General features: G+C 43.8%; 1 protein-coding gene across 7 annotated transcripts in view; it reads right to left on the bottom strand.

The window, feature by feature from the left end:
- The window catches only part of LOC110504274 (mitogen-activated protein kinase kinase kinase kinase 5), a 156,509-nt gene that overhangs the window by 85,054 nt on the left and 49,546 nt on the right, over positions 1-21,909 (bottom strand). For all 7 annotated transcript variants that reach the window (XM_036962933.1, XM_036962932.1, XM_036962934.1 and 4 more), the window contains 6 exons: positions 12,301-12,373; positions 6,162-6,293; positions 5,325-5,387; positions 5,157-5,238; positions 3,710-3,826; positions 2,537-2,615 (listed from right to left, as the gene is read on the bottom strand). In XM_036962933.1, coding sequence (XP_036818828.1) covers positions 2,537-2,615; positions 3,710-3,826; positions 5,157-5,238; positions 5,325-5,387; positions 6,162-6,293; positions 12,301-12,373 — 546 coding nt within the window. The remainder of the gene's footprint in view (positions 1-2,536; positions 2,616-3,709; positions 3,827-5,156; positions 5,239-5,324; positions 5,388-6,161; positions 6,294-12,300; positions 12,374-21,909) is intronic.

Below are 21,909 nucleotides of genomic sequence, written 5' to 3'. Positions count from 1 at the left end.
ACTATTCAATACATATCGTATGGTGAGGTCCCTGGCTATTCAATACATATCGTATGGTGAGGTCCCTGACTATTCAATACATATCGTATCGTGAGGTCCCTGACTATTCAATACATATCGTATCGTGAGGTCCCTGACTATTCAATACATATCGTATGGTGAGGTCCCTGACTATTCAATACATATCGTATCGTGAGGTCCCTGACTATTCAATACATATCGTATGGTGAGGTCCCTGGCTATTCAATACATATCGTGAGGTCCCTGACTATTCAATACATATCGTGAGGTCCCTGACTATTCAATACATATCGTATCGTGAGGTCCCTGACTATTCAATACATATCGTGAGGTCCCTGACTATTCAATACATATCATATCGTGAGGTCCCTGGCTATTCAATACATATCGTATCGTGAGGTCCCTGACTATTCAATAAATATCGTGAGATCACTGACTATTCAATACATATCGTATCGTGAGGTCCCTGACTATTCAATACATATCGTGAGGTCCCTGACTATTCAATACATATCATATCGTGAGGTCCCTGGCTATTCAATACATATCGTATGGTGAGGTCCCTGGCTATTCAATACATATCGTATCGTGAGGTCCCTGACTATTCAATAAATATTGTGAGATCACTGACTATTCAATACATATCGTGAGGTCCCCTGACTATTCAATACATATCGTATGGTGATGTCCCTGGCTATTCAATACATATCGTATCGTGAGGTCCCCTGACTATTCCCAGCGCTTTATATGACATTAAAACTATATGCAGAAAAACACCCAAACAACTTATTGTTTTTGGAAGTAAAACACACCTTACCTCATGTGTAACTAATAAAAACACACTCTGGCATTACATATTTCTTACATTACCTATTAATACATTACCTACTGCTTACATTATCTACATTACACATTGCTTGCATTTTCTACATGACCTATTGCTTACATTACCTACATTACCTATTGCTTACATTACCTACATTACCTATTGCTTACATTACATACATGACATATTGCTTACATTACCTACACAACCTACATAACCTATTGCTTACATTACCTACACAACCTACATAACCTACTGCTTACATGACCTATACAACCTATTGCTTACATTACCTACACAACCTACATAATCTACTGCTTACATGACCTATACAACCTATTGCTTACATTACCTACACAACCTACATAATCTACTGCTTACATGACCTATACAACCTATTGCTTACATGACCTACATTATTTACATCAGGGTGGCAGGTAGCCTAGTGGTTAGAGCGTTGGGCCAGTCATCAAAAGGTTGCTAGATTGAATCCCAGAGCTGACAAGGTAAAAACCTGTCGTTCGGCCCCCTGAACAAGGCAGTTAACCCACTGGGTGGGGGGGGGTCAGGGGATATTGACGTGAGATCGTTAAAAATGGGAAAAGTGACGAAATGAACCATGACAACATGCCACAACAGGGACGTCTTTCATGACAAGACATGGTGTAAAACAGCACTGTATATAACTCCCCTACTTCTGATCAGACCCCTATGGGCTCCTACTTCTGATCAGACCCCTATGGGCTCCTACTTCTGATCAGACCCCTATGGGCCCCAACTTCTGATCAGACCCCTATGGGCCCCTACTTCTAATCAGACCCCTATGGGCCCCTACTTCTAATCAGACCCCTATGGGCCCCTACTTCTGATCAGACCCCTATGGGCCCCTAATTCTGATCAGACCCTTATGGGCCCCTAATTCTGATCAGACCCCTATGGGCCCCTACTTCTGATCAGACCCTATGGGTCCCTGCTTCTGATCAGACCCCTTTGGCCCTACTTCTGATCAGACCCTGCTTAAAAGTAGTGCCAAATATAACCCGTGGGACGCCACTTTCCCCTCTGCTCGGTGGATCCCTGAGCTATTTATACCCCTTTGTTGCTCTTTAAACCTGGGGTCAAACACCATTTGACTGTAGCTGTGCTTAACTGAGCTTGTCTGGTGCCAGTTGTGGCAAAATTAACCAGTGCAATTAGCCCCCAAAAAGTGAAACACCACCCCCCCCCCCCGCCCATCTGACACTCCAGGCAAATGCTTGACAGTATTTGAAAGATCTCCAAATACTATTTGAACTCAGGCAGATCTGCGGCTCTCACTGGATCCTGCCTCTGAACCAGCCCTGCGGGAGACACTGACCTGCTATTGGAGCACACAACCTATGCCAGCCACACTGACAGACAGACCAGCCAATGGGAGGGCAGAGCCAAAGCTTTGACTAATCCCACTGGTTGGTTAGGGACAAGGGGGGGGGGGGGTCAAGTGGGAAAGGAGAAGTGGAGGAGAGGATGGGAGAGGAGAAGGAGGGGAGAGAAGAAGGAGGGGAGAGGATGGGAAAGGAGAAGTGGAGGAGAGGACGGGAGAGGAGAAGGAGGGGAGAGGATGGGAAAGGAGAAGTGGAGGAGAGGATGGGAAAGGAGAAGTGGAGGAGAGGACGGGAAAGGAGAAGTGGAGTGCTGCTGTTCACTTACAGTTGATCTCTGAGCGAGTTCTCTCTGCTCTGGAGTGTTTGTTGGTTGAACGAATGATGTGTCTCACTGCTGAAAGAGGCTGGAGGGAGGGAGAGGGGGAAGGAGAGACGGGGAGAAAGAGAGGAGACAAGGGGGTAGCAGAAGAGAGAGACAGGGTGAGGGAGGGGTAGCAGAAGAGAGAGACAGGGTGAGGGAGGGGTAGCAGAAGAGAGAGACAGGGTGAGGGAGGGGTAGCAGAAGAGAGAGACAGGGTGAGGGAGGGGTAGCAGAAGAGAGAGACAGGGTGAGGGAGGGGGAGCGAGAAGAGGAGACAACAATATTAGATAAGCTTCACAATAAAGGAATATAGACACCTAACATGACACTACACAAGAGTAAACCATGTCATAACGCTGTTATCACATTATGTGCAGTTGCGAACCGTAGTCTGGCTGTTTTACGACGGTTTTGGAGCAGTGGCTTCTTCCTTGCTGACCGGCCTTTCAGGTTATGTCGATATTGGACTCGTTTAACTGTAGATATAGATACTTTTGTACCTGTTTCCTCCAGCATCTTCACAAGGTTCTTTGCTGTTGTTCTGGAATTGATTTGCACTTTTCGCACCAAAGTACGTTCATCTCTAGGAGACCGAACGCGTCTCCTTCCTGAGCGGTATGACAGCTGCGTGGTCCCATGGTGTTTATACTTGCAAACTATTGTTTATACAGATGAACGTGGTACCTTCAGGCGTTTGGAAATTGCTCCCAAAGATGAACCAGACTTGTGGAGGTCTCGGCTGATTTATTTTGATTTTCCCATGATGTCAAGCAAAGAGGCACTGAGTTAAGGTAAGGTAAGCCTTGAAATACATCCACAGGTACACCTCCAATTGACTCAAATTATGTCAATTAGCCTATCAGAAGCTTCCAAGCTGTTTAAAAAGGCACAGTCTAGTGTATGTAAACTTCTGACCCACTGGAATTGTGATACAGTTAATTATAAGTGAAATAATCTGTCTGTAAACAATTGTTGGAAAAATGACTTTCTTCAGAAAGTTGAAGGAAAGACGAATGGCTGATGCATTTTGTCTTATGATAATCTTGGGACACATTTTTGAATTTTCTAATAAAAATGCAATAAATGTAGTTGATGAGGTAATTATGTAAATAGACTGGGCCGTGGTTAGTTATTTACCTCCAGGTCATCGTCGTCCACCTCAGAGAAGTGTTGGTGGTTGTCTGGGTTGTTCCTCTTGTCCAGCAGCTCCAGAGCTACTTTCCTGGTCAGCCCCGTCTGACCTACAAACAAATGCTGCAACAACCAGACAGACACAGAGTGAGAGACACAGACGGACAGAGAGACAGCCAGACAGACAGCCAGACAGACAGACAGAAGGAGCCAGACAGACAGACAGACAGAAGGAGCCAGACAGACAGACAGACAGAAGAAGCCAGACAGACAGACAGACAGACAGACAGACAGACAGACAGACAGACAGAAGGAGCCAGACAGACAGACAGACAGAAGGAGCCAGACAGACAGACAGACAGAAGAAGCCAGACAGACAGACAGACAGACAGAAGGAGCCAGACAGACAGACAGAAGGAGACAGACAGACAGACGGAGCCAGACAGACAGACAGAAGGAGACAGACAGACAGACAGAAGGAGCCAGACAGACAGACAGAAGGAGCCAGACAGACAGACAGACAGACAGAAGGAGCCTGACAGACAGACAGAAGGAGCCTGACAGACAGAAGGAGCCAGACAGACAGACAGACAGACAGAAGGAGCCAGACAGACAGACAGACAGAAGGAGCCAGACAGACAGACAGACAGACAGACGGAGCCAGACAGACAGACAGACAGACAGACAGACGGAGCCAGACAGACAGACAGAAGGAGCCAGACAGACAGACAGACAGAAGGAGCCAGACAGACAGACAGACAGACAGACAGACAGACAGACAGACAGACAGACAGAAGGAGCCAGACAGACAGACAGACAGAAGGAGCCAGACAGACAGACAGACAGACAGACAGACAGACAGACAGACACAAGAACACAAGATGGCCACTAACGCTCCTAATACCAAGCTTTAAAAGTAACAACTATTAACTAGGACCTCTGACATATTTCACCACTGAGATGACGACTAGTTCACCATCATTAAGACCTGGTCCATCAGAGGATGAATCACGGCAACCTAATGCTCCAGAACATTCTAATTAACAACTCTAGATGAATTAGACTCTCTCTAAGTGCTGGTATACCCTATTCCTAAAGCACTTTCAAAATGGAGATGGCTTTTTAGCCCAGAGCCTGTTTTCATCTGGGTACGGAAACGGCCTTAAGAGTTATACTGAATGGTTTCGTCCCTCAGTTATTTATGTATTTATTTAACTAGGCAAGTCAATTAAGAACAAGTTCTTATTTACAATGACGGCCTACCAAAAAGGCCTGGAGTGGGGACGAGGGCCTGGGATTAAAATAAATAAACAAATAAAATCAATAAATACAATACAAGATAAATATAGGACAAAACACACATCACCAGAAGAGAGACAACATAAAGAGAGACCTACTAAGACAACAACATAGCAAGGCAGTTAATGTTTTCATGAGGACGTGTCAGTTTTACCGTTAGGAGCTTCTCAGCTGTCGGTCTCTTCTTCGGGTTCTTGGTCAGCGAGACTTTAACAAAGTTATGGAAGGCTGTGGTCCTGCAGGACGAGGGAACCTACTCTTACTGACTGTAGTAGCGTAACAGAACTGCCCCAGGTCACATAACAGGGGTACTTGTACTTACCACTTTGTTTTGTGTTTTAGCTTGGGAGGCTGAAAGCTGCTCTTTGACATGAGAAACAAAGCCCTGGAATACAACACATCAATTGAGATTAGATCCATGTTAGAAAACTATATTCTCTTATTTTACCACCGGTGGTGAGAGACTTTCATCTACACTGTAGTACGGGGAGTTTCACAAAACCTTCCTAGCACTACGATCATCTTAAGTCTGTTACGTAGGCATTAGGGCAATGACTGACAGTGATCTTAGTGGAGAGAGAGAGAGGGGAGAGAGTAGAGAGAGTAGAGAGTAGAGAGAGTAGAGTAGAGAGAGCATTGATTGGTTGATGAGTGAGGAAGTGGATCAGAAACAGCATTGATTGGTTGATGAGTAAGGGAGTGGAGAGCAGAAACAGCATTGATTGGTAGATGAGTGAGGAAGTGGATCAGAAACAGCATTGATTGGTAGATGAGTGAGGAAGTGGAGAGCAGAAACAGCATTGATTGGTAGATGAGTGAGGAAGTGGAGAGCAGAAACAGCATTGATTGGTAGATGAGTGAGGAAGTGGAGAGCAGAAACAGCATTGATTGGTTGATGAGTGAGGAGGTGAAGCAGAAACAGCATTGATTGGTTGATGAGTGAGGAAGTAGAGCAGAAACAGCATTGATTGGTTGATGAGTGAGGAAGTGGAGAGCAGAAACAGCATTGATTGGTAGATGAGTGAGGAAGTGTAGAGCAAAAACAGTAGAGAGCAGTAGAGAGCAGAAACAGCATTGATTGGTTGATGAGTGAGGACGTGGAGAGCAGAAACAGCATTGATTGGTTGATAAGTAAAGAAGTTTAGGGCAGGAGCTGTACCTCATTGGGTGCAGGTCAAACATAGGGGGCTGCAGCTCGGCCAGTTCTATGGAGGTGATGCCCACGGCCCAGATGTCACACAGCTGGTTGTAACCTCCGTTCTTCTCTACTGCTGCTACCTCCGGGGCCATCCTGCACAGATAACACACATCTCAATCTGCTACCTCTGGGGCCATCCTGCACAGATAACACACATTTCAATCTGCTACCTCTGGGGCCATCCTGCACAGATAACACACATCTCAATCTGCTACCTCCGGGGCCATCCTGCACAGATAACACACATCTCAATATGCTACCTCCGGGGCCATCCTGCACAGATAACACACATCTCAATATGCTACCTCCGGGGCCATCCTGCACAGATAACACACATCTCAATCTGCTACCTCTGGGGCCATCCTGCACAGATAACAGACAATATTACCATCTTGTCTACATATGTACACGTTTTACATCAGGGGTGTCAAACTCAAATACCCAGTGGGCCAAAATGTAAAACCTGAACAAAGTCACGGGCCAACATTGAACAAATTAACCTTTTAATATGGACCCAAACAAGTTTTGCTTTAACATTGAATATGGAACAAGCATCGCTTATTACCATACAATATATAATTTAATAGTGGAGACATGCAAAATCGAATTTCAAATGAAAAAACACATCAATGGCATTCATTTATAAATAAAATTTAAATAAAAATTGTATGCCTCTTTTCTATTTGCAGCCTTCTGATTTAAATACCAAAATAAACTTTTTCCACTGGCTAATAATTTTACAAATAAAATTATAATAAATCAATCAACCATTCAAGCCCATGCCTTGTAGCAAGAAAAAGTGTATAAAGAAAACGTAAATTATTGCACACTGGTCTAATCTGATGTGCCCAATCCAGATACCTGGCATCTCTTCTTGGATGCTAGTTCATCAATGTCTGGGCTCAAGCTCTGAGCTGAAGAAATCCTCAGTATCGAGCGAAGATGTTCATCAGTCAGACGTCTCCTGTGAGTTGTTTTGGTCATCTTCATCGAGGAGAAAAGTTGCTCGCATAGATAAGTGCTGCCGAACATGGAGAGCATCTGAGCAGCTTGGGTGCGGAGCTGAGGCATTGTGTCAGGGATGAACCGTGGAAACTGTGCGGCGCCCACAGCATCATACTTTGACTTCAGCGTGTCGTTGCACTGGAGTTCAATCAGCTCCATTTGGATGTTGGTTGGTGCATTTTCCACATCAACTGCGAAGGGATTACTAAGCAGTTCAAACTTGCATTTCTGGGCATCGAAGTCGGCAAATCGCCGGCTAAACTCAGCGGCGAGAACACTGAGTTTTTCAGCAAACTGTGCGCATGGGAACACGGCGGTAGAGATCTGCGCTTTTATGGATTGGCAGCAGGGAAAATGGCAAGGGTTTCCTTGCAGCATCTGATTCTCCCACAGGCACAGTTTAGTTTTGAAGGCCCTCACTGCAGCGTACATGTCTGTGATGATGCGCCCCCGCCCCTGAAGCTGCATGTTCAGCGCATCGAGATGGCTCGAGATGTCACAGAGAAAGGCCAGCTCACACAGGAACTTTTGCTCCCGGAGCTCTGCTGTATCCTTCCCTTTGGTTTCCAGGAATTGACATATTTCCTCACGCAGCTCGAAACATCTGTTCAGTACTTTTCCTCTGCTTAGCCATCTCACCTCTGCGTATTCCGAATCACACTCCTCCAGAAAAGATTTAAACTGGCGGTGATTTAGACCTTTGGCTCTTATAAAGTTAACTACCTGTGTTACTGTGGTCATAACATGTTCCATCTTTAGGGCTTTGGCACACAGTGCTTCCTGATGTATGATGCAGTGGTAAACAGTTAGCTCACCTGCACAGTTCTCTTCCCGCATCTTCTCCCGAACCATGCCCACCAGTCCACTCTTTTTACCGCACATCGCTGGCGCACCATCTGTCGTTAATCCAACGAGTTTATCCCACGGCAGCTTTATTTCAGTTACACATTTGGAAACCTCCTCAAAGATTTCCTTTCCTGTGGTTGTGCCATGCATTGATTTGAATCCTAATAGCTCCTCCGTAACACACAGATTTGAGTCCACTCCACGGATGAAGACTGACAGCTGAGCAGTGTCAGATGCGTCGCAGCTCTCATCCACAGCGAGGGAGAACGCAACAAAATCTTTTCCCTTTTCCATCAGCTGGTCATACAGATTGGTGGCAAGATCACATGTGCGATCAGCTACTGTGTTCCTGCTCAGGCTCACGTTTGAAAATGCTTGTTTTTTCTCTGGGCATACGAGGTCACAAACCTTCATCATGCACTTTTTCATGAACTCTCCCTCATTAAAGGGCCGGGCTGATTTTGCGATCTCTGCTGCCACTATATAACTAGCCTTTACAGCAGCCTCGCTTTGTGATGTGGCTTTTTTAAACATATTCTGTTGTGAAACCAAACTTCTTTTCATCTCCTCTACTTTCTGGCTCCTTTGAGTCATGTCCAGGTCCTTGTATTTGTCATGGTGTTTCGTTTCATAGTGTCGTCTAATGTTGTACTCCTTACTTACAGCCACGTTGACTCCACAAACAAGACAAACAGGTTTGTCTTTTACATATGTAAACAGATATTCTGCCTCCCACTTGTCCAGAAAGCTCCTGTTTTCTGCCTTTCTTTTCGCCATTTTTGGGAAGGGTTAGCTCGCTGACAGTTGTAGCGTCTATGTTGCTATGACTACTGTCACAGAGGAGAGAGCGTTTCTGGGTCCTGTCCTGATTGGCGCGCGAAAACAGCAGAGCATTATGGGATTCGTAGTATTAGTGGTGAATGCGCTGTATAACACCGGCGGGCCAGCTCTAGTAGTAATTTGGTATTGTCTCGCGGGCCAAATATAATTACCCCGCGGGCCAAATTTGGCCCACGGGCCAGAGTTTGACACCCATGTTTTACATCATCTCCTAGAAATTAGGACTGTAATCATGCAGCACGTACTGTACGCCTAACACAAGCATGTATATCAGCTTGACCATTTCACTACTGGTGTGGTATACAGTATGTACAGTGATTCGGGACGGTATTCAGACCCCTTGACTTTTTGTTACGTTAAGAGCCTTATTCTGAAATTGATTAAATACATATCCTCAATCTACACACAATACCCCATAGTGACATCACAATACCCCATAATGACATCACAATACCCCATAGTGACATCACAATACCCCAAAAACAACAGAGTGAAAAGTTTTTGGGAAAATTTAGCAAAATTGTTAATGTAAAAAACAGAAATAAATTTACATTAGTATTTAGACCCTTTGCTATGCGTTTCGAAATTGAGCCCAGGTGCATCCCGTTTCCATTAATCATCCTTGAAATGTATCTACAATTTGATTGGACATGATTTGGAAAGGCACACACCTGTCTATATAAGGTCCCACAGATGACAGTGCATGTCAGAGCAAAAAACCAAGCCACGAGGTTGAAGGAATTGTCCGTAGAGCTCCATGACAGGATTGTGTCGAGGCACAGATCTGGGGAAGGGCACCAAAATGTGTCTGCAGCATTGAAGGTTCCCAAGAACCCAGTGGCCTCCATCATTCTTAAACGGAAGAGGTTTGGAACCACCAAGACTCTTCCTAGAGCTGGTCGCCCGGCCAAACTGAGCAATCGGGGGAGAAGGGCCTTGGTCAGGGAGGTGACCAACAACCCGATGGTCACTCTGACAGAGCTCTATAGTTCCTCTGTGGAGATGGGAGAACCTTCCAGAAGGACAACCATCTCTGCAGCACTCCACCAATCAGACCTTTATGGTAGAGTGACCAGTGAACCACTTGTCAGTAAAAGGCACATGACAGCCCGCTTGGAGTTTTGCCAAAAGGCACCTAAAGGACTCTTAGACCATGAGAAACAAGATTCTCTGGTTTGATGAAACCAAGATTGAACTCTTTGGCCTGAATGCCAAGCGTCAAGTCTGGAGGAAACCTGGCACTATCCCTACAGTTAAGTATGGTGGTGGCAGAATCATGCTGTGGGGATGTTTTTCAGCAGCAGGGACTGGGAGACTAGTCAGGATCGAGGGGAAAGATGAACGGAGCAAAGTACAGAGAGATCCTTGATGAAAACCTGCTCCAGAGCGCTCAGGACCTCAGACTGGGGCGAAGGTTCACCTTCCAACAGGACAACGATCCTAAGCACACAACCAAGATAACGCAGGAGTGGCTTCGGGACACGTCTCTGAATGTCCTTGAGTGGCCCAGCCAGAGCCCGGACTTGAACCTGATCCAACATCTCTGGAGAGACCTGAAAATAGCTGCGCAGCGACGTTCCCCATTCAACCTGACACGAGCTTGAGAGGATCTGCAGAGAAGAATGGTAGAAACTCCCCAAATACAGGTGAGCCAAGCTTGTAGCGTCATACCCAAGAAAGACTCGAGGCTGTAATCGCTGGCAAAGGTGCTTCAACAAAGTACTGAGTAAAAAGTCTGAAAACTTAATTATAAAATGAAATATTTCAGTTTTTTTTTAATAACTTGTTTTTGCTTTGTCATTATGGGGTATTGTGTGAAGATTGATGAGGGGGGGCGGGGAACGTTTTAAATCAATTCTGGTGATTGATTTAAGACACAAGAGGCAGTGCTGAACTAATACAGTCACGTCTAAATGGCGTTTCGGCCCGACTCCCTATGGAGAGAAAGAAAGCACACGTCCCAAATGGAACACTATTCCCTATATAGTGCACTACTTTTGACCCGAGCCCTATGGGTCCTATCAGCCCTATCAGCCCTATGGGTCCTATCAGCCCTATGGGTCCTATCAGCCCTATGGGTCCTATCAGCCCTATGGGCCCTATCAGTCCTATGGGCCCTATCAGCCCTATGGGCCCTATCAGTCCTATGGGTCCTATCAGCCCTATGGGTCCTATCAGCCCTATGGGCCCTATCAGTCCTATGGGCCCTATCAGTCCTATGGGTCCTATCAGCCCTATGGGTCCTATCAGCCCTATGGGCCCTATCAGTCCTATGGGCCCTATCAGTCCTATGGGCCCTATCAGTCCTATGGGCCCTATCAGTCCTATGGGCCCTATCAGTCCTATGGGCCCTATCAGCCCTATGGGCCCTATCAGTCCTATGGGTCCTATCAGTCCTATGGGCCCTATCAGTCCTATGGGCCCTATCAGTCCTATGGGCCCTATCAGTCCTATGGGCCCTATCAGTCCTATGGGCCCTTTCAGTCCTATGGGCCCTGTCAGCCCTATCAGTCCTATGGGTCCTATCAGTCCTATGGGCCCTATCAGTCCTATGGGCCCTATCAGTCCTATGGGCCCTATCAGTCCTATGGGCCCTATCAGTCCTATGGACCCTATCAGTCCTGTGGGCCCTATCAGTCCTGTGGGCCCTATCAGTCCTATGGATCCTATCAGTCCTATGGGTCCTATCAGTCCTATGGGCCCTATCAGTCCTATCAGTCATATGGGCCCTATCAGTCCTATGGGTCCTATCGGTCCTATGGGTCCTAATCAGTCCTATGGGCCATATCAGCCCTATGGGTCCTATCAGTCCTATCAGTCCTATGGGTCATATCAGTCCTATCAGTCCTATGGGCCCTATCAGTCCTATGGGTCCTATCAGTCCTATGGGTCCTATCAGTCCTATGGGCCCTATCAGCCCTATGGGTCCTATCAGTCCTATGGGCCCTATCAGCCCTATGGGTCCTATCAGTCATATGGGCCCTATCAGTCCTATCAGTCATATGGGCCCTATCAGTCCTATCAGTCATATGGGCCCTATCAGTCCTATCAGTCCTATGGGCCCTATCAGTCCTGTAGGCCCTATCAGTCCTATGGGTCCCATCAGTCCTATGGGTCCTATCAGTCCTATGGGTCCTATCAGCCCTATCAGTCCTATGAGTCCTATCAGTCATGTGGGCCCTATCAGTCCTATCAGTCCTATCAGTCCTATGGGCCCTATCAGTCCTATGGGTCCTATCAGTCCTATGGGTCCTATCAGTCATATGGGCCCTATCAGTCCTATGGGGCCTGGTCAAAATTAGTGCACTATAAAAAGGAACAGGGTTTCTATTTGGGACGGAGGACTGTCTCAGAGAAAGACTCACCAGTAAGGAGTCCCGACAGAGGACTGTCTCAGAGAAAGACTCACCAGTAAGGAGTCCCGATGAAGGACTTCCTCTTGGCAATGGTGGCTGTTATTTTGGCTGCTACTCCAAAATCAGCTGGAACAACAAGTGACAAGATCTATTCAGATTATATAATGCAATCCAATCAAATTGTATTAATCACATGCCCCCGAATACAACAGGTGTTGTAGACCTTACAGTGAAATGCTGAATACAACAGGTGTTGTAGACCTTACAGTGAAATGCTGAATACAACAGGTGTAGTAGACCTTACAGTGAAATGCTGAATACAACAGGTGTTGTAGACCTTACAGTGAAATGCTGAATACAACAGGTGTTGTAGACCTTACAGTGAAATGCTGAATACAACAGGTGTAGTAGACCTTACAGTGAAATGCTGAATACAACAGGTGTAGTAGACCTTACAGTGAAATGCTGAATACAACAGGTGTTGTAGACCTTACAGTGAAATGCTGAATACAACAGGTGTTGTAGACCTTACAGTGAAATGCTGAATACAACAGGTGTAGTAGACCTTACAGTGAAATGCTGAATACAACAGGTGTAGTAGACCTGACAGTGAAATGCTGAATACAACAGGTTTAGTAGACCTCACAGTGAAATGCCGAATACAACAGGTGTTGTAGACCTTACAGTGAAATGCTGAATACAACAGGTGTAGTAGACCTCACAATGAAATGCTGAATACAACAGGTGTAGTAGACCTTACAGTGAAATGCTGAATACAACAGGTGTAGTAGACCTTACAGTCAAATGCTGAATACAACAGGTGTAGTAGACCTCACAGTGAAATGCTGAATACAACAGGTGTAGTAGACCTCACAGTGAAATGCTGAATACAACAGGTGTAGTAGACCTTACAGTGAAATGCTGAATACAACAGGTGTAGTAGACCTGACAGTGAAATGCTGAATACAACAGGTGTAGTAGACCTCACAATGAAATGCTGAATACAACAGGTGTAGTAGACCTTACAGTGAAATGCTGAATACAACAGGTGTAGTAGACCTTACAGTCAAATGCTGAATACAACAGGTGTAGTAGACCTCACAGTGAAATGCTGAATACAACAGGTGTAGTAGACCTTACAGTGAAATGCTGAATACAACAGGTGTAGTAGACCTGACAGTGAAATGCTGAATACAACAGGTGTAGTAGACCTCACAATGAAATGCTGAATACAACAGGTGTAGTAGACCTTACAGTGAAATGCTGAATACAACAGGTGTAGTAGACCTTACAGTCAAATGCTGAATACAACAGGTGTAGTAGACCTCACAATGAAATGCTGAATACAACAGGTGTAGTAGACCTTACAGTGAAATGCTGAATACAACAGGTGTAGTAGACCTTACAGTCAAATGCTGAATACAACAGGTGTAGTAGACCTCACAGTGAAATGCTGAATACAACAGGTGTAGTAGACCTTACAGTGAAATGCTGAATACAACAGGTGTAGTAGACCTGACAGTGAAATGCTGAATACAACAGGTGTAGTAGACCTCACAATGAAATGCTGAATACAACAGGTGTAGTAGACCTTACAGTGAAATGCTGAATACAACAGGTGTAGTAGACCTTACAGTCAAATGCTGAATACAACAGGTGTAGTAGACCTCACAGTGAAATGCTGAATACAACAGGTGTAGTAGACCTCACAGTGAAATGCTGAATACAACAGGTGTAGTAGACCTTACAGTCAAATGCTGAATACAACAGGTGTAGTGGACCTCACAGTGAAATGCTGAATACAACAGGTGTAGTAGACCTTACAGTGAAATGCTGAATACAACAGGTGTAGTAGACCTTACAGTGAAATGCTGAATACAACAGGTGTAGGTAGACCTTACAGTGAAATGCTGAATACAACAGGTGTAGTAGACCTTACAGTCAAATGCTGAATACAACAGGTGTAGTGGACCTCACAGTGAAATGCTGAATACAACAGGTGTAGTAGACCTTACAGTGAAATGCTGAATACAACAGGTGTAGTAGACCTTACAGTGAAATGCTGAATACAACAGGTGTAGGTAGACCTTACAGTGAAATGCTGAATACAACAGGTGTAGTAGACTTCACAGTGAAATGCTGAATACAACAGGTGTAGTAGACCTCACAGTGAAATGCTGAATACAACAGGTGTAGTAGACCTCACAGTGAAATGCTGAATACAACAGGTGTAGGTAGACCTTACAGTGAAATGCTGAATACAACAGGTGTAGTAGACCTTACCGTGAAATGCTGAATACAACAGGTGTAGTAGACCTTACAGTGAAATGCTGAATACAACAGGTGAAGTAGACCTGACAGTGAAATGCTGAATACAACAGGTGTAGTAGACCTCACAATGAAATGCTGAATACAACAGGTGTAGTAGACCTTACAGTGAAATGCTGAATACAACAGGTGTAGTAGACCTTACAGTGAAATGCTGAATACAACAGGTGTAGTAGACCTTACAGTCAAATGCTGAATACAACAGGTGTAGTAGACCTCACAGTGAAATGCTGAATACAACAGGTGTAGTAGACCTCACAGTGAAATGCTGAATACAACAGGTGTAGTAGACCTTACAGTCAAATGCTGAATACAACAGGTGTAGTAGACCTCACAGTGAAATGCTGAATACAACAGGTGTAGTAGACCTTACAGTGAAATGCTGAATACAACAGGTGTAGTAGACCTTACAGTGAAATGCTGAATACAACAGGTGTAGGTAGACCTTACAGTGAAATGCTGAATACAACAGGTGTAGTAGACCTCACAGTGAAATGCTGAATACAACAGGTGTAGTAGACCTCACAGTGAAATGCTGAATACAACAGGTGTAGTAGACCTCACAGTGAAATGCTGAATACAACAGGTGTAGGTAGACCTTACAGTGAAATGCTGAATACAACAGGTGTAGTAGACCTTACAGTCAAATGCTGAATACAACAGGTGTAGTAGACCTCACAGTGAAATGCTGAATACAACAGGTGTAGTAGACCTTACAGTCAAATGCTGAATACAACAGGTGTAGTAGACCTCACAGTGAAATGCTGAATACAACAGGTGTAGTAGACCTCACAGTGAAATGCTGAATACAACAGGTGTAGTAGACCTTACAGTCAAATGCTGAATACAACAGGTGTAGTAGACCTTACAGTGAAATGCTGAATACAACAGGTGTAGTAGACCTTACAGTCAAATGCTGAATACAACAGGTGTAGTAGACCTCACAGTGAAATGCTGAATACAACAGGTGTAGTAGACCTCACAGTGAAATGCTGAATACAACAGGTGTAGTAGACCTTACAGTCAAATGCTGAATACAACAGGTGTAGTAGACCTCACAGTGAAATGCTGAATACAACAGGTGTAGTAGACCTTACAGTGAAATGCTGAATACAACAGGTGTAGTAGACCTTACAGTGAAATGCTGAATACAACAGGTGTAGGTAGACCTTACAGTGAAATGCTGAATACAACAGGTGTAGTAGACCTCACAGTGAAATGCTGAATACAACAGGTGTAGTAGACCTTACAGTGAAATGCTGAATACAACAGGTGTAGTAGACCTTACCGTGAAATGCTGAATACAACAGGTGTAGTAGACCTTACAGTGAAATGCTGAATACAACAGGTGTAGTAGACCTTACAGTCAAATGCTGAATACAACAGGTGTAGTAGACCTTACAGTGAAATGCTGAATACAACAGGTGTAGTAGACCTTACAGTGAAATGCTGAATACAACAGGTGTACTAGACCTTACAGTGAAATGCTGAATACAACAGGTGTAGGTAGACCTTACAGTGAAATGCTGAATACAACAGGTGTAGTGGACCTCACAGTGAAATGCTGAATACAACAGGTGTAGTAGACCTCACAGTGAAATGCTGAATACAACAGGTGTAGGTAGACCTTACAGTGAAATGCTGAATACAACAGGTGTAGTAGACTTCACAGTGAAATGCTGAATACAACAGGTGTACTAGACCTTACAGTGAAATGCTGAATACAACAGGTGTAGGTAGACCTTACAGTGAAATGCTGAATACAACAGGTGTAGTAGACCTCACAGTGAAATGCTGAATACAACAGGTGTAGTAGACCTCACAGTGAAATGCTGAATACAACAGGTGTAGGTAGACCTTACAGTGAAATGCTGAATACAACAGGTGTAGTAGACTTCACAGTGAAATGCTGAATACAACAGGTGTAGTAGACCTCACAGTGAAATGCTGAATACAACAGGTGTAGTAGACCTCACAGTGAAATGCTGAATACAACAGGTGTAGGTAGACATTACAGTGAAATGCTGAATACAACAGGTGTAGTAGACCTTACCGTGAAATGCTGAATACAACAGGTGTAGTAGACCTTACAGTGAAATGCTGAATACAACAGGTGAAGTAGACCTGACAGTGAAATGCTGAATACAACAGGTGTAGTAGACCTCACAATGAAATGCTGAATACAACAGGTGTAGTAGACCTTACAGTGAAATGCTGAATACAACAGGTGTAGTAGACCTTACAGTCAAATGCTGAATACAACAGGTGTAGGTAGACCTTACAGTGAAATGCTGAATACAACAGGTGTAGTAGACCTCACAGTGAAATGCTGAATACAACAGGTGTAGTAGACCTCACAGTGAAATGCTGAATACAACAGGTGTAGGTAGACCTTACAGTGAAATGCTGAATACAACAGGTGTAGTAGACTTCACAGTGAAATGCTGAATACAACAGGTGTAGTAGACCTCACAGTGAAATGCTGAATACAACAGGTGTAGTAGACTTCACAGTGAAATGCTGAATACAACAGGTGTACTAGACCTTACAGTGAAATGCTGAATACAACAGGTGTAGGTAGACCTTACAGTGAAATGCTGAATACAACAGGTGTAGTAGACCTCACAGTGAAATGCTGAATACAACAGGTGTAGTAGACCTCACAGTGAAATGCTGAATACAACAGGTGTAGGTAGACCTTACAGTGAAATGCTGAATACAACAGGTGTAGTAGACTTCACAGTGAAATGCTGAATACAACAGGTGTAGTAGACCTCACAGTGAAATGCTGAATACAACAGGTGTAGTAGACCTCACAGTGAAATGCTGAATACAACAGGTGTAGGTAGACATTACAGTGAAATGCTGAATACAACAGGTGTAGTAGACCTTACCGTGAAATGCTGAATACAACAGGTGTAGTAGACCTTACAGTGAAATGCTGAATACAACAGGTGAAGTAGACCTGACAGTGAAATGCTGAATACAACAGGTGTAGTAGACCTCACAATGAAATGCTGAATACAACAGGTGTAGTAGACCTTACAGTGAAATGCTGAATACAACAGGTGTAGTAGACCTTACAGTGAAATGCTGAATACAACAGGTGTAGTAGACCTTACCGTGAAATGCTGAATACAACAGGTGTAGTAGACCTTACAGTGAAATGCTGAATACAACAGGTGTAGTAGACCTTACAGTCAAATGCTGAATACAACAGGTGTAGTAGACCTTACAGTGAAATGCTGAATACAACAGGTGTAGTAGACCTTACAGTGAAATGCTGAATACAACAGGTGTACTAGACCTTACAGTGAAATGCTGAATACAACAGGTGTAGGTAGACCTTACAGTGAAATGCTGAATACAACAGGTGTAGTGGACCTCACAGTGAAATGCTGAATACAACAGGTGTAGTAGACCTCACAGTGAAATGCTGAATACAACAGGTGTAGGTAGACCTTACAGTGAAATGCTGAATACAACAGGTGTAGTAGACTTCACAGTGAAATGCTGAATACAACAGGTGTACTAGACCTTACAGTGAAATGCTGAATACAACAGGTGTAGGTAGACCTTACAGTGAAATGCTGAATACAACAGGTGTAGTAGACCTCACAGTGAAATGCTGAATACAACAGGTGTAGTAGACCTCACAGTGAAATGCTGAATACAACAGGTGTAGGTAGACCTTACAGTGAAATGCTGAATACAACAGGTGTAGTAGACTTCACAGTGAAATGCTGAATACAACAGGTGTAGTAGACCTCACAGTGAAATGCTGAATACAACAGGTGTAGTAGACCTCACAGTGAAATGCTGAATACAACAGGTGTAGGTAGACATTACAGTGAAATGCTGAATACAACAGGTGTAGTAGACCTTACCGTGAAATGCTGAATACAACAGGTGTAGTAGACCTTACAGTGAAATGCTGAATACAACAGGTGAAGTAGACCTGACAGTGAAATGCTGAATACAACAGGTGTAGTAGACCTCACAATGAAATGCTGAATACAACAGGTGTAGTAGACCTTACAGTGAAATGCTGAATACAACAGGTGTAGTAGACCTTACAGTCAAATGCTGAATACAACAGGTGTAGTAGACCTCACAGTGAAATGCTGAATACAACAGGTGTAGTAGACCTCACAGTGAAATGCTGAATACAACAGGTGTAGTAGACCTTACAGTGAAATGCTGAATACAACAGGTGTAGTAGACCTTACAGTGAAATGCTGAATACAACAGGTGTAGGTAGACCTTACAGTGAAATGCTGAATACAACAGGTGTAGTAGACCTCACAGTGAAATGCTGAATACAACAGGTGTAGTAGACCTCACAGTGAAATGCTGAATACAACAGGTGTAGTAGACCTCACAGTGAAATGCTGAATACAACAGGTGTAGGTAGACCTTACAGTGAAATGCTGAATACAACAGGTGTAGTAGACCTTACAGTGAAATGCTGAATACAACAGGTGTAGTAGACCTCACAGTGAAATGCTGATTACAACAGGTGTAGTAGACCTCACAGTGAAATGCTGAATACAACAGGTGTAGTAGACCTCACAGTGAAATGCTGATTACAACAGGTGTAGTAGACCTCACAGTGAAATGCTGAATACAACAGGTGTAGTAGACCTCACAGTGAAATGCTGAATACAACAGGTGTAGTAGACCTCACAGTGAAATGCTGATTACAACAGGTGTAGTAGACCTCACAGTGAAATGCTGAATACAACCGGTGTAGTAGACCTTACAGTGAAATGCTGAATACAACAGGTGTAGTAGACCTTACAGTGAAATGCTGAATACAACAGGTGTTGTAGACCTTACAGTGAAATGCTGAATACAACAGGTGTAGTAGACCTCACAGTGAAATGCTGAATACAACAGGTGTAGGTAGACCTTACAGTGAAATGCTGAATACAACAGGTGTAGTAGACCTTACAGTGAAATGCTGAATACAACAGGTGTAGTAGACCTTACAGTGAAATGCTGAATACAACAGGTGTAGTAGACCTTACAGTGAAATGCTGAATACAACAGGTGTAGTAGACCTTACAGTGAAATGCTGAATACAACAGGTGTAGTAGACCTTACAGTGAAATGCTGAATACAACAGGTGTAGTAGACCTTACAGTGAAATGCTGAATAAAACAGGTGTTGTAGACCTTACAGTGAAATGCTGAATACAACAGGTGTTGTAGACCTTACAGTGAAATGCTGAATACAACAGGTGTAGTAGACCTCACAGTGAAATGCTGAATACAACAGGTGTAGTAGACCTTACAGTGAAATGCTGAATACAACAGGTGTTGTAGACCTTACAGTGAAATGCTGAATACAACAGGTGTTGTAGACCTCACAGTGAAATGCTGAATACAACAGGTGTAGTAGACCTTACAGTGAAATGCTGAATACAACAGGTGTAGTAGACCTTACAGTGAAATGCTGAATACAACAGGTGTAGTAGACCTTACAGTGAAATGCTGAATACAACAGGTGTAGTAGACCTTACAGTGAAATGCTGAATACAACAGGTGTAGTAGACCTCACAGTGAAATGCTGAATACAACAGGTGTAGTAGACCTTACAGTGAAATGCTGAATACAACAGGTGTTGTAGACCTTACAGTGAAATGCTGAATACAACAGGTGTTGTAGACCTCACAGTGAAATGCTGAATACAACAGATGTAGTAGACCTTACAGTGAAATGCTGAATACAACAGGTGTTGTAGACCTTACAGTGAAATGCTGAATACAACAGGTGTTGTAGACCTCACAGTGAAATGCTGAATACAACAGGTGTAGTAGACCTTACAGTGAAATGCTGAATACAACAGGTGTAGTAGACCTTACAGTGAAATGCTGAATACAACAGGTGTTGTAGACCTTACAGTGAAATGCTGAATACAACAGGTGTTGTAGACCTTACAGTGAAATGCTGAATACAACAGGTGTTGTAGACCTTACAGTGAAATGCTGAGTACAACAGGTGTAGTAGACCTCACAGTGAAATGCTGAATACAACAGGTGTAGTAGACCTTACCGTGAAATGCTGAATACAACAGGTGTAGTAGACCTTACAGTGAAATGCTGAATACAACAGGTGAAGTAGACCTGACAGTGAAATGCTGAATACAACAGGTGTAGTAGACCTCACAATGAATGCTGAATACAACAGGTGTAGTAGACCTTACAGTGAAATGCTGAATACAACAGGTGTAGTAGACCTTACAGTCAAATGCTGAATACAACAGGTGTAGTAGACCTCACAGTGAAATGCTGAATACAACAGGTGTAGTAGACCTCACAGTGAAATGCTGAATACAACAGGTGTAGTAGACCTTACAGTGAAATGCTGAATACAACAGGTGTAGTAGACCTTACAGTGAAATGCTGAATACAACAGGTGTAGGTAGACCTTACAGTGAAATGCTGAATACAACAGGTGTAGTAGACCTCACAGTGAAATGCTGAATACAACAGGTGTAGTAGACCTCACAGTGAAATGCTGAATACAACAGGTGTAGTAGACCTCACAGTGAAATGCTGAATACAACAGGTGTAGGTAGACCTTACAGTGAAATGCTGAATACAACAGGTGTAGTAGACCTTACAGTGAAATGCTGAATACAACAGGTGTAGTAGACCTCACAGTGAAATGCTGATTACAACAGGTGTAGTAGACCTCACAGTGAAATGCTGAATACAACAGGTGTAGTAGACCTCACAGTGAAATGCTGATTACAACAGGTGTAGTAGACCTCACAGTGAAATGCTGAATACAACAGGTGTAGTAGACCTCACAGTGAAATGCTGAATACAACAGGTGTAGTAGACCTCACAGTGAAATGCTGATTACAACAGGTGTAGTAGACCTCACAGTGAAATGCTGAATACAACCGGTGTAGTAGACCTTACAGTGAAATGCTGAATACAACAGGTGTAGTAGACCTTACAGTGAAATGCTGAATACAACAGGTGTTGTAGACCTTACAGTGAAATGCTGAATACAACAGGTGTAGTAGACCTCACAGTGAAATGCTGAATACAACAGGTGTAGGTAGACCTTACAGTGAAATGCTGAATACAACAGGTGTAGTAGACCTTACAGTGAAATGCTGAATACAACAGGTGTAGTAGACCTTACAGTGAAATGCTGAATACAACAGGTGTAGTAGACCTTACAGTGAAATGCTGAATACAACAGGTGTAGTAGACCTTACAGTGAAATGCTGAATACAACAGGTGTAGTAGACCTTACAGTGAAATGCTGAATACAACAGGTGTAGTAGACCTTACAGTGAAATGCTGAATAAAACAG

This window comes from Oncorhynchus mykiss, chromosome 25 (genome assembly GCF_013265735.2).
Source record: "Oncorhynchus mykiss isolate Arlee chromosome 25, USDA_OmykA_1.1, whole genome shotgun sequence".
In the NCBI taxonomy this organism is placed as follows: Eukaryota; Metazoa; Chordata; class Actinopteri; order Salmoniformes; family Salmonidae; genus Oncorhynchus; species Oncorhynchus mykiss.
The sequence above is the reverse complement of the archived record's forward strand: the minus strand, read 5'-3'. Positions and strand labels throughout refer to the sequence as shown.